This window comes from Acinonyx jubatus, chromosome E2 (assembly GCF_027475565.1).
Source record: "Acinonyx jubatus isolate Ajub_Pintada_27869175 chromosome E2, VMU_Ajub_asm_v1.0, whole genome shotgun sequence".
Classification (NCBI taxonomy): Eukaryota; Metazoa; Chordata; class Mammalia; order Carnivora; family Felidae; genus Acinonyx; species Acinonyx jubatus.
Genome location: NC_069396.1, coordinates 59,471,400 through 59,484,250, shown reverse-complemented (window position 1 = coordinate 59,484,250; position 12,851 = coordinate 59,471,400). Strand labels below are relative to the sequence as shown.

Below are 12,851 nucleotides of genomic sequence, written 5' to 3'. Positions count from 1 at the left end.
CTCAGTCAGTTAAGCGTCCGACTTCAGCTCAGGTCATGATCTCATGGTTTGTGAGTTCAAGACCACATCAGGATCTGTGCTGACAACTCAGAGCCTGGAGCCTGCTTTGAATTCTGTGTCTCCCTGTCTCTCTCTGCTCCTCCCCTGCTTGTGCATTCTCTCTCTCTCTCTCTCAAAAATAAACATTAAAAAAATACCAGATTTGAGGGATACACAGAGAAAGAGAATTAAGAAAACTTTTCCAGGGTAATAAAAATGAACAAGGAGACAGTGGTGTCTCATTTTGTTATTTCAATAAACATTTATTGTGGTGCGCCTGGGTGCCTCAGTCGGTTAAGCGTCCCACTCTTGATTTTGACTCAGGTCATGGTCTCATGCTTCGTGAGTTCAAGCCCTGCATCAGGCTCTGTGCTGACAGCACGGAGCCTGCTTGGGATTCTCTCTCTCCCTCAAAATAAATAAGTAAACATTAAAGAAACATTTACTGAGTATATGTGGTACATTAATCTTTTTATTGGGTGTGCATAATGTGTCAGGAAACAAATGAGATAACAAACCATATTTCATGTTGCTTATAATCATATTAAGGATATTAATAAAAATAAATATAAACAACATACTATCTTTTAAGTGAACAGGTGCTTTGAAACAGAAAAAAAAAAGATAACAATGATGAGAAGTGCAAGAGAGTGACTGCAGATGGGTTGTGATATCGAAGAGGGTTTGTCAACTATTCCTCAATAAAGCTGGAGAAAAAGAGAATTGAGTGGGATGCTCCACTAATAAAAGCATATTTAAGGAATGGCTTGAAGACCGTGGAGTGAACTCTGTGTATAGCCTTGTGTTCCATAGAGGAAACAGCTAGAACAGCTGCCTTGGGCCAGTGCTGACCTTTCATGTTCCAGTCAGAGTAAGAAAGATAATGCAACTGAAAGCATGTGAGTGAGGAACGGCTTGGTAAAAGCTACAGTTGGATCATGAAAGGCACTGTAGATCACTGGAAGAACTTTCCATTTTATCCTGGTTGATAGAGGAATCATGACAGGGACTGGAACATCATGCTAAGTGTCTGAATGAGAAATGAGGAGAAGGCAGGCTGAGAACCTAAAAAGAGGTAAGGTTAGCAGCAGATAGATGACTAGCCGGGTGACTTATCACAGACATCTAGGTGAGAGGTAATGAGGTCTGCAATCAAAGTTGGGGCAGTACTGGACACAGTATCATTAGGTACTCGATGTGTTTTGAAGTTATTTCTTTTCATCCCTAAGGGATTTTCAATTGGGTTGCTCAATTGGCATGAGCAAAGGAAAGGTACAGAATATGACTCCCAAACTTCATACATGAACAGTAGTAGAATGAGGGACTTGCCATCAGCTGAGATTGTGGGAAAGCAGTAGAAACAGGTTAGGAGGGAAGATCGGGAATTCAGACACCAACATAGTAAGTACAAGATGCCTGTTGAGCATGTGAATATAGCTGTCAAGTCGGCAGGCAAATCTCAAGAATTTTCGAGAGCAGTGTTGTCAGGATTAACTCTGAACACTGTTAGTTTGTAAGCTTCTAAGTATCGAAAAGACGAGACTGGATGAGATGACCAAGGGGGTAACTTCAGGTGGAGTAGGTGAAAGGAAAAGAGACCGGTGTGCAGGGAAATCCCAACACTAATTTTGGGTGGAAAGGAGAAACAGAGAAAGAGATTTGAAAATTACCAACTATTTCTCAGTTGGACAGTCACAAGTCTCTTATGTCTGTCTCAGCCTATCAAAAGTGACTCTACTGCTATTAATGCCCGAGGTCCTTGCTTGGGCCATCATACTGGTGGTGAGCCCCATGGAGCCAATGTTGGTAGGTGGACTGGCTCTTACAGTTCTTATTATGACTGCAAGTTGCGCTTCAGCAAAAACCATGAGGGAACTTCAAAGGACAAGATTTCTTCCTCACAGGTCCCAGAGGGTACAAGTCATGCCAAGGGCCACATAGCGGGTCAAGGGTAAAGAGGGAGAGAGGAAGCTCCGACCCGGGGCTCTGCCTTTATTGGTGCCCAAGGGCGGGGTGCCCAGGTTTTGCAGGTGGATTTAAAGAAGAAGAATGGGCTGGACACTAGGGTTTCAAGAGAGAAAAGCGAGGTCCCAAAGGCAATCAGTTCTCCAGGTTATTCATGGCTTTCTAAAGGAGGAACTTAGTTGTTTTGTCAGTAGCTGTGTTGTACGGTAGGCAATATGTGTATTTCAGATGGATGTCTTTGCAATGGATGCCTTGGCAATCAAAAGCTTAATCTGCATTATAATCCTCATGCTTACTGTCAGGCACTTATGCCACACAAGTCTTAAGACACGAGGGGATTTAGAAACCTGTTTGTGCCTTCGGTGCGCCGTGGTGGCTCAGTCAGTTAAGTCCGACTCGGGTCTTCCGGCCTCATCACCTTGGGCGGGACCCCACACTCCGCAGGCCGTGCGCGTGCGGACACCACGGTAGCGACGCCGGAAGCCCCGCCCCCAGCCTACGTCCAACACAGAAGCACTCCATCCGGAACGCTCATTGGCTTAGCGTCTCCGCTGGGCAGAAGGCTTTTTCGGATGGTGTAGGGCCACTGCTGGTCTCCGCGAGGGGCGCTCCGCAGTTGTCACTGCGGAGCAAAGGTCACCGGCCCCGCGAGGGTCTCTGGGAAGTAGCGCTGCTTTGTCCGAGGGCAGAGGCTGAGCTCCGCTCCCCAAGTGGGCTGAAACCCAGTTTCTGCGAGTCTTGTGGGCAGGTGATCACCGAAGTGTTTAGACGTGTATTTCTCCAGACTCCACCGGGCTCGGATGCTCCCCGGGACTGCAGGTGCACACGGACCCAACGGCAAGCGACTGTCGTGTGATGTGCGCGTCATGTGGCCGTAGTCCGATGCATCAGAGTCAGTCCCGGGCGCTTAGGGGCTGGGGTCAGGACGGGAGAGAACAGCCTCCAGGCCGGAAACAACCCCTGTGAGTCGAGCACCAAGGCTCGAAGAAGCCTTAGGCAAAGTGTACAGTCCGTTCCCGCCGACAGGGGCCAAGAACTCGCCGGACCCCAGCCAACAGGGCGCCTCCCGCGGGTCGCCCGCAAAGATCGGGATTTGGCCTCCGCGCACACAGGCCAGGTATGCGGCCCGAAGTGGGAGGGGCCTTCGCCCCTGGGATCCGCGGCGGAAACCCGGCGCCTGGATCCTGAGAGTTCCGGGGGAGCCCTGCCGGGAGGACCCCGCAGCTCCCTGCTGTCCTTCGGGGCGCCCTCGGGGCAGCTCGCGGCCTGCGCCGCTCCCGGAACCCGGGCGGGCGCCCCCTGGAGGCCCCTTGGGTGGAAAGGGGGAACTCTGGCGGAGGGTGGGGGGGGTGGGAGCGGGCGCTGTGGGGTCTGAAGTTCCACCCCCTCTGTGCCCAGCCCACGCTGTCCCCGGTCAGATGCGACCTCAGATCACACCTGACCCACTGACCGATGAGAATATCTGTCCGCGGAGGGAAAGAATAAATCAGGTTCCCTCAGGAAAGGGGGATCAGTGAGAGCCCAGCACTTTCTTCAGATTAAGGGATGATACATATGATATATGATAGATGATATGACATATGATATAAATAAATAAATAAATAAATAATAAATAAATAAATAAATAAATATTAGGGCACCCTGTTACACCTAAAGTGCGGCCTTTCTAGGGTCTCCACTGACCATCTAGAGTGTTTCAGGGGGGTGTCTCCCCTCTGGCTGGTCAGGATTCGAATATTACCCGCACTGTGAGGCCTGTGCATCCTCCAGCCTGTTCTCAGCACCCTGCCAGCTGTTTTCTATCCTTTCCCAGCCTTGCCCTGCACCTTAGTTTTCTGCCAAATTCTCTGTGACCTCATGCAGGTTTCTAAGGCTTCTTCTCTGCCCATACCCCACTTTGTCAGGACCACACAGGAATTCCAGAGTGTACTTAACTCTTGAATGAGGAGGGGTTAGCGCTGACACCCCCAACTCCCATTTCCCCAGCCCCTCAACTTTCTCCACCTCTCCAATCACGGCAGTTGAAATCCCTATAACTTTTGATTCCCTCAAAATTTAACTACTAATAGCCTACTGTTGACCAGAATCCTTACCAATAACATAAACAGTTGATTACATTTTTTGTTTGTATTATATACTGTATTCTTCCAATTAAGGTAGAGAAAAAAATGTTAGTAATGAACAAGAAACAAATATACATATACACTTACAGCACTGTACTGTATGTATTGAAAAAAATTCACATATAACTGGACCCATGCAATTCGAACCTGTGTTGTTCAAGGGTCAACCATATAGCATGAAATCTCAGACCTGATTTAAAGCAGAAGGAAAATCCTATGTAAAGCAGGAGGAACCCCTTCTATAACAGGACTCACTTGAGTTAGGGAAGTTATTTTGTGAGCTGAAAGAGAGGGAAGAAAAATCCCCAAATGACAGCCTCCACTCATTTTATACATTACCTCTATTTCCAATAGAGGGCGTCAGCTTTCTGCTGGATATCGGTTTTACCGCGTGGAGTTTAGTCACTGGAAGAAAGATGGGTTTCCCTGACTTCATTTGGAGAACAGAAGAGAGAGTGGGGAAAGGAATTTAACGTGTGTGCTGCAAACCTGACTGGGAGGGACATTTTGAGAAATGGGATAGAGCTTTCAGGAGGTGAAAGGAGGCAGAGTTTCATCTGAGCGGAGTAGGTATCAGTACATGTTTATACAGTTTATACAGTTACACAGAAGAGAGGGAAAACAAATGAGGAAAAGGACTATGGAAACAGCAGGAGTAAATTACTTCAGATGTCAACACCATAGGTCATTAAGGAAATACAGATGAAACCACCATGAGATACCAATCTACATCTACCAAGATGACTATTTTCAAAAGGGTAAAATAACAAGTTGTTGCCGAGGCTGTGGAGAAACGTGAACCCTTGTACACTTCTTATGAGAATATAAAATGTTGCAAAGTGAGAAGGCAGAATACGGCTTCTCATTAAGCTTAATAGAGACAGGTCATCTGACCAAAAAAAATTCCATTCCTGGGCATATACTGCAGCAAATGGAAAGCAGGGACTCAAATCTATACTTGTACACCCATGTTCATAGCAGCATTAATCACAACAGCCAGAAAGTGGAAACAACCCAGCGTCCATCAATAGATGAATGGATAAAATGTGGCATGCCCAAACAATGGAATATTTTTTAGTGGTAAGAAGCAATAAAATGCTGAAACATGCCATAAGATGAATGAACCTTGAAAACATTATGCTAAGTGATGTAAGCCAGGCACAGAAGGATAAAGATATGGTTCAATGAATACTAATATCTAGAATAAACAAGCTCATAAAAACAGAATGATGAGAGATTCCTAGGGGCTGGAGTGAAGGGTGAATGGGGAGTTATTGCCTAATGGATACACAATTTATGTTTGAAATTACAAAAAAAAAACTTTGGAAATAGTGGCAGTAGATACACAGCATTACAAATTTACCTGATGCTACTGAATTATATACTTGAAAATTATTTACATGGCAAAGTTAATATTACATAAAATTTACGACTCTCCCACCCCTCTCAAAAATACCCAAACTGAGTGATTTTATCCACTTCCCAAGTTCAAAATTTTCCTTCTGTTATACTATTTCAGAATGTCATCAACTTTTCCACTGATGAAGCTAAAACAGTATACTCTTTGTGTAAGCACATAAATAACGTTCGTGTTAGGACTCATATAGGATTGTGGTTTCCAGGATCTAACTGCCCCACTCTACACAGAATAATAAATTTATATCAAGCATCTGAAAATTTTTAGTCCCTTAAATACTAACAGCTGGTGGAAGAAATGATTAATTTCATGTAGAGAACAGAGTCATACAGTCACAATCAGATTAGAAAATATGTTTTCCTTGCCAAGAAATGAAACAAAACCGAGAGATGCGAGTATCGCTGAAAATGAGCACAAAAGGGCTGAATGTTGGGAAACATGAAGACAAAAACATGGAGGCATCCACCAGCCACTGGCCTGGAATAGCAAATAGAGTCATCCAAACAAACAAAAGAGAAGACAGTGAGTAAAAGAAGAAAAAAGCACTCACAAGGATCAAAATGGTACAAGTGGCCCTGGCCTCGGGAGAAGGTCTGGGAGCAAGGCTGTGGCTGTGAATGTGTTGGACTCGCTGTTTGTGCCTGAGCAGGAAGAGGACCACTGAGCCACTGGCCCAGGCCATGAGACTCAAACACACAAAATCAGTTATGAAGAATATTGCTACAACCACAAATTGGAGAAATCTGTCTGGATTGAGTGAGGAACAGTATCCATAACTTACTCTCACACTAAAATTTTTGCCACTCATAGGACTAATCATTTTGATAGGAACAAAAATATTTACCAACAGATGCAGGATCCAGCAAAGGAGACAGCAGAAACCAATGAACATTGGGGATCTTATTCTGAGCTCCAGCCACCTAGAGAAATTGGAACATAGTTTAATGGTCTGAAAGACACCGAGAAGTGTGGTAGTGCTGAGGGAAACCCCTCTGGCCACTCTATGGAAATAGAAAAGAAGTTTACATCCGGTCTCATTCAGGAAATATTTTGATCTAAAGGCTGCCATGGCCTGAGGGATCCCTCTCAATAAAAGCACCAAGGAGTTGGCTAAGACCAGTTGATTGAGAATCAAGTCTGTGGGTCTCACCTTGTGTCCAGTGACAAGTGTGAAGTTATAAAGACACAGGAGAGAGGCGTTTGCAAGGATTCCCACTCCCAGCTGAGTGAGGAAGAGGATTCCTATTTCCCACTTGGTGGCAGCCATCGCATCAATATCTACGAGACATTGATTTTAGTTGAAGCCAGATGAATGGCAGTACAAGAAAAACAAAAAAAAATTTGTGATAAACTGTGGTGCATCCAGACAATGGAACATTATTCAGTACTAAAATGAATTGAACTATCAAGCCATGAAAAGACACGCAGAAAAGTCAAATGCATATTACTAAGTGAAAGAAGCCGTTCCGAAAAAAAACTACACACTGTAGGATTCCAACTATGTGACACTCTGGAAAAGCAAAACTATGCAGACAATTAAAAGATCCGTGGTCGACCAGGATTGGAGAGGAAGGGGAGGGGATAATAGGCATGCATAGAGGATTTGGGGGGCAGTGAAAATATGCTGTGTGATATTATAATAATAGATATTACTGTAGGATATTATAGTAATGGATTGTCCACCCACAGAATTTACAAAACTAAGAATGAATTCTAAAGTAAACTCTGGACTTTGGGTGATTATAATGTATCAAGGTAGTGTCATCCTTGGTAAAAAAAAAAAAAGTACCATCCCGGTAAGTGATGCTAATAATGGAAGAGGCTATACATGTAGGGAGGCAGGAGATACAAAGGAAATATCTGTGCTTTCCTCAATTTTGTTGTGAACCTAAAACTCCTAAAAAAAAAAAAAAAGAAAGAAAAGAAAGTCTTAAAACAATGAAGTATGTGACCATCACCATCACTTGAAAACACTTTGGAGGTCTACCTACAGGAGCCGAGTAAACACATCATGGCTCACCTGCACAATAGAGTTTTCTATGCCTGCAAATTGAGTGAGGAGGGTCTCTACAGTCTGACCTACGGTTATAAACTGTATGTATTCTGAAATGAAAAGCTAGATGGAGAGCTCTGTGTAAAGAATGCTAAAGGTTTTTTTCCCATGTATATGGAGGAATGAAAATGTAGCCACAGAACATACATAGGAATGGGGCAGATTTTAAAGCTAGTTTTTAGAGAAAAATCTTGTTATACTGTTTTATTTGTACAAATGTACACATATCATATAATTATTAAACAATTTTAAGGCAAACTAATGTTTTAAAATACAAAATTCAAAGGTTAAGAAGTAACTGAATACCCCATTGGCTTTCTTTCTATGTCAAAGAGACATTTTGAGTGACTCGAAAATATGGGATTGGCTTTATTTTCCTAGGAAGTTCTATTAAGGTAAAACTACCTGCAAGGAAATCTTAAAGTCTGTGTATGTATTTTACTAAAAAGTATTGGGATGCTATTTTGGAAACAAATATATTACTATGAATGGAAAATAAAGCTTTCTATGTCAGGAAAAAATAAATATATAACCTAAGAACTTGAACAAAACTAAAACACATATTTGGTAGGAACAATTGATATTAACTCATATAGTATTTGATTTTAAACATATATGCATTTTTTCCGCAAACTGAAAAAAAATTAGAAATTATGGACAATGCTGTAACAATGCCTACTTCTAGCACCCAGTTTATGGTCTCTTAATCCATTTTCTTGTGTACGTAAAGAGTGTCTTGAGGGAAGTGGGGGGCTTATTTGCGGTCTAGGGCAGGAACTTTCCAAGATACAACTGAAACTTCTTGTCATAAAAGGGAAGCAAGGAAAGAACACTGAGGTCACTTTTTAGAGGTCACAGGATTCCACCTGACGAAGGTGCCCTTGCAAAGTTTTGGTACAACAGTGTAACTCCAAATGATTGATTTATGTAAACCAAATCCATATAAGTGACATAAAAATAAGTGCAAAACTGCTGGAAGATGTTGAGGAAGCAGTTAATTCCTGGAAAATGGATAAAGGGGAATATCAACTATTTCTCCTGCAATAGCAGTATGGACTATGTTTCACAGTAAGAAATCTCTGGGCAGTCCCCCCAAACTTGTCTGTTTTAAATGATACTTATTAATGTCAATGAAAACATTTTCCATCATGGTAAAAATAGATACAAAACAAAATAATAGAAAACTCAACAACAGTTTAGGGGAAACTTCCTCACAAGAACAGTTCCTTCTTCCAGATGCAATGTTTCAATATTGGATGACAAAGTAGAAGAATGTGTCCATGTTCATGAAAATATGTTCATGATGTAGAGCACCTTACTGGTCACCATCTTCCTGGCATGGTTGTTTCAACAAGGCAGGAATAACAGCTGTGAGATGTATTTCAGTTTCCATGATCAAGAACTGAAATGGTTACACACTTGAGAAACACTCTGGAAACACAGAAATTGTTATTAGGATCAATAATATAATTTAGAATGGTCACACATCAAGACAGCCATTTTTTCCCCTTAAGATAGGCAACGGTCTTCTTAAATGTATGAGCAAAAATGCATTAGTTAAAGACAAATGGAATTTTGAAAACAATATTAAAAACTAAGTATCTGAGGAAAACACTGAATGAAAACCAGACACTGTATTTTAAATCAATCATAGTATTCATTTAGTATCAGAAGACTGTTGTCCTAGATGAAAATTTTTCCAGTCTTACTAATTCAATTCATACTATTAAGTATGTTGTCTCATAAGATTCCAAAGAAATATTAACACTTCTAAATTTCCTCCACAAATGTCAAAAATACACACAATTTAATGACACAACTTGCCTTAGTATATAAAGTATAACCAGAGGTTTCTATTGGCGAAAAGGAGCTTGCAAATTATGGTTGCAAATATTTTTATAGGATAAGTTTATAGGGGCTTATGTATGATAACACTAAATGATGAATTAGCTGGGAGAAGTGGGATTTTATATGCAATATTAAAATATTTGGAGATTTGGTGAAGTCTTAAAAGATATTTCTAGCTTTCAATCTTAGAGAAAATAAATACTACATCTAAACATAAAGAATGTAAATCCCTTAGAAAAAATATAGTATGTTTGCATTAATTTTGCCTGAATAAATTACCAAGCATGTATCCAGACTTAAGAACTGAAAACATTTTTATCACACTTTTTTTAAGTTTATTTATTTTGAGAGAGAGCAAGCCGGGGAGGGGCAGAGAGAGAGGGAAAGAGAGAGAATCCCAAGCAGTCTCAAACTCACAAACTGTAAGATCATGACCTGAGCCGAAGTCAAGAATCAGATGCTTAACTGACTGAGCCACCCAGGAGCCCCTTATCACGCTTCTTAATAAAAAATGTAAGCCTTTTCATTTTTGTAGTATTTTTTACTGAAAGACTCCTAAAACCAATAGAAAATAAAACTTAAAAAATTAAACATGTAGAACATAAAAAAGGTAATTATAATAATCTCAGTGCTTCTTTTGGCAATGTAAAAGAACAGGCAACTCTGAGAAAAGAACACATATATTAAAAAATGTATTTTTCTCATGAGTATCAGAAAAGGCCAAATTACAGTGCAAATGACACTGACATTTTCAAATATACATATACTCTTGCTGAAATCTCATTTTAAGTTTCCTCTGATAGAAAAATTGCATCATTTTTCATATCAAAAAAGATTCACAAATGGATATTTTAAAATTGGTCTGCTATACTCTGAATTTTAAAAGTTAATATTTTGCTGCTGCTTCAACATCTCCACAACCAGGGTCCGAACACCCCACCCAGGTGACTGGGTGCATCAGTTGAAGGCTGGGCCCTGCCACAACTTCCTCGTCTTGCCTTTCCTGACTGTGACCTCGGGATATTCAGATGCGCCAGTGGAAGCCCCTTTCACTGTCTCCCTTGTACTCCACCCTGACCCTCAATAAAGGCGCTTGCCTAGAGGTCCTCCTCCATTTCCTCTTCCATCCCCCACCTTCTCCACCTGCTTGGTTGAGTCAACCCCCTTGGCTCTTCCACCAGTGACCCCCTGGTGGTGTGCCCGGACTCTGTCTCTGTAGGACCCGTGACTATAATAAACTGTTTTTCTGGCCCTCTCTTGTGTCTGGCTGAACCTGACACACCATGTCATGACAGATACAAAACAGCTGCAAATTTAAAATGTTTTGAAAATCATTTAGAATACTGAATACATAAAATTTTACCTGATATATTTTTTTCTCTTGTTTTCTGGAATGATTGTGCAATTTGAGATTAAAGTAAATGCTGTGTAAAATACATTTCAATTCTATTTTAGTAACTGAAATAGAGCAGTTTGTATTTAAGTGTGGGGGAGACACCTCACGCTTGGTAAACAACCTAATGGGCTAGTGATAAGAGAGTCCGTGGGGTGAATAGGAGGAAAACACCTCACTAGTAAGTATCATATTCCTTGGACATTGATTAATATGTTTCATAAAAGAATGCAGAAGGTGAATTCACTCAGCCGTAAATCAGCAGATGTGGCTTAAGAGAGATCTTAGTGACTGAATATAAATTGGTCTAGAAGGATCCTCCACAAGTGAAGCAGGGTTAACTGTCTGGGCTGGGAAGAAGGAAAGGGGCGGGGGGGGGGGGTGTCAGAGTGGAAATCCACCTGAAATTTATGCATGAATTGATTTCCTAAAAATTTCATGGTGAAATTCGTAGTTTTTAAATTTAAAATTTTATAATTAAAAAAAGTTTGTTTATTTTAAGAGAGAGAGAGAGAGAACAAGGCAAGGGAGAGAGAGAATTCCAAGCAGGCTTGGTGCTGTTAGTGCAGAGCCTGACATGGGGCTGGATCTCATGAACCATGAGCTCATGACCTGAGCCCAAATCAAGACTTGGGGGCGGGGGATGGGGGGATGCCTGGGCGGCTCAGTCTGTTAAGCATCCAACTCTTGATGTTCCCTCTCTCTCTCAAAATAAATAAACATTTTTTTAAAAGCCCACATGAGAGTCCTAAAATCTGAAATTGCCGTGGTTACTGATCATTCCAGCCCTTAAAGACTTCAGAAGTACAAAGGCAATAAAGGATCATGACATTCCCATAATCACAGGGTGTTGGGCAACAAAGGGAGGATCCAAATTAAGTGACTCCTGCTCTTAGCGAGGGGGCGTGAACTTCCCCGTCAAACAAGTTCTCCAGTCAGAATTTTATTTTGTTGTTTTATTCTTATCTTTTTAGTTTGATAAACACACATCTTGGAGGGTAGAGAGAGCAATAGGTTAACAGCAGAAGGATGGGTTAACAGCAAGAAGCAATAGGTTAACTAGCAAGGCACTTTTACCATCCGCTGGATTACACAGCAGGGTAATACTACTATCAGAAGACTACTGAAGTCTCTGATTATTCCTCCCTCCCTGCTCCAGCCCCAAATCCTACAACCATTAGGCACAGTGTTCTTCAAATAATAATTTAATTTCTTATTTTATTTTTTATTTTTTAAATTTAAATTCTAGTTAGTTAACATACAGTATAGTCTTGGCTTCAGGAGTAGAACCCAGTGATTCACCTCTTACGTTTGACACCCAGTGCTCATCCCGAAAAGTGCCCTCCTTAATGCCCATCACCCTTGTTTGTTTGTTTTAATGTTTTATTTTATTCTTGAGAGACAGAGCATGAGCAGGGGAGGGGCAGAGAGAGAGGGAGACACAGAATCCAAAGCAGGCTCCAGGCTCTGAGCTGTCAGCACAGAGCCCGGACATGTGGCTGGAACCCATGAACCTCGAGATCATGACCTGAGCCAAAGTCAGATGCCCAACGGACTGAACCACCCAAGTGTCCCTGCCCATCACCCTTTTAACCCATCCCCCACCTAGCTCCCCTCCAGAAATCTTCAGTTTCTTTTAGTTCTGTAAATGGAAGATAAATGTGGGGCACTTGCGTAGCTCAGTCGGTTAAGCATCCAACCAGCTCAGGTCATGATCTCACGGTTCATGAGTTAGAGCCCTACATCGGGCTCTGTTCTTGGCAGCTCAGAGCCTGGAGCCTACTTCAGATGCTGTCTTTCTCTCTCTCTCTGCCCCTTCCCTGCTCACACTCTGTCTCTCAAGAATAAAAGTAAACATTAAAAAAATAACTTCAATTTAAAAAAAAGATAAATGTTTACTCTCTTTTACCGATGTCAGAAAGTTTAGACCTATGTTACTACGCATCCATTTAGCCCAACAGGCTCACAACAAAATATAACAAAATTAAATGTTCTAGCTCCTGGCACACAGAC

At 41.7% G+C, this 12,851-nt stretch overlaps 1 protein-coding gene across 1 annotated transcript; it reads right to left on the bottom strand.

The window, feature by feature from the left end:
* Nucleotides 1–5,679: 5,679 nt before the first annotated feature.
* On the bottom strand, nt 5,680–6,821 carry LOC106984984 (vomeronasal type-1 receptor 1). The gene has a single exon (XM_015083201.3). The coding sequence runs from the start codon at nt 6,809–6,811 to the stop codon at nt 5,888–5,890; it is 924 nt and encodes a 307-aa protein (XP_014938687.1). The 5' UTR covers nt 6,812–6,821; the 3' UTR covers nt 5,680–5,887.
* Nucleotides 6,822–12,851: the final 6,030 nt, after the last annotated feature.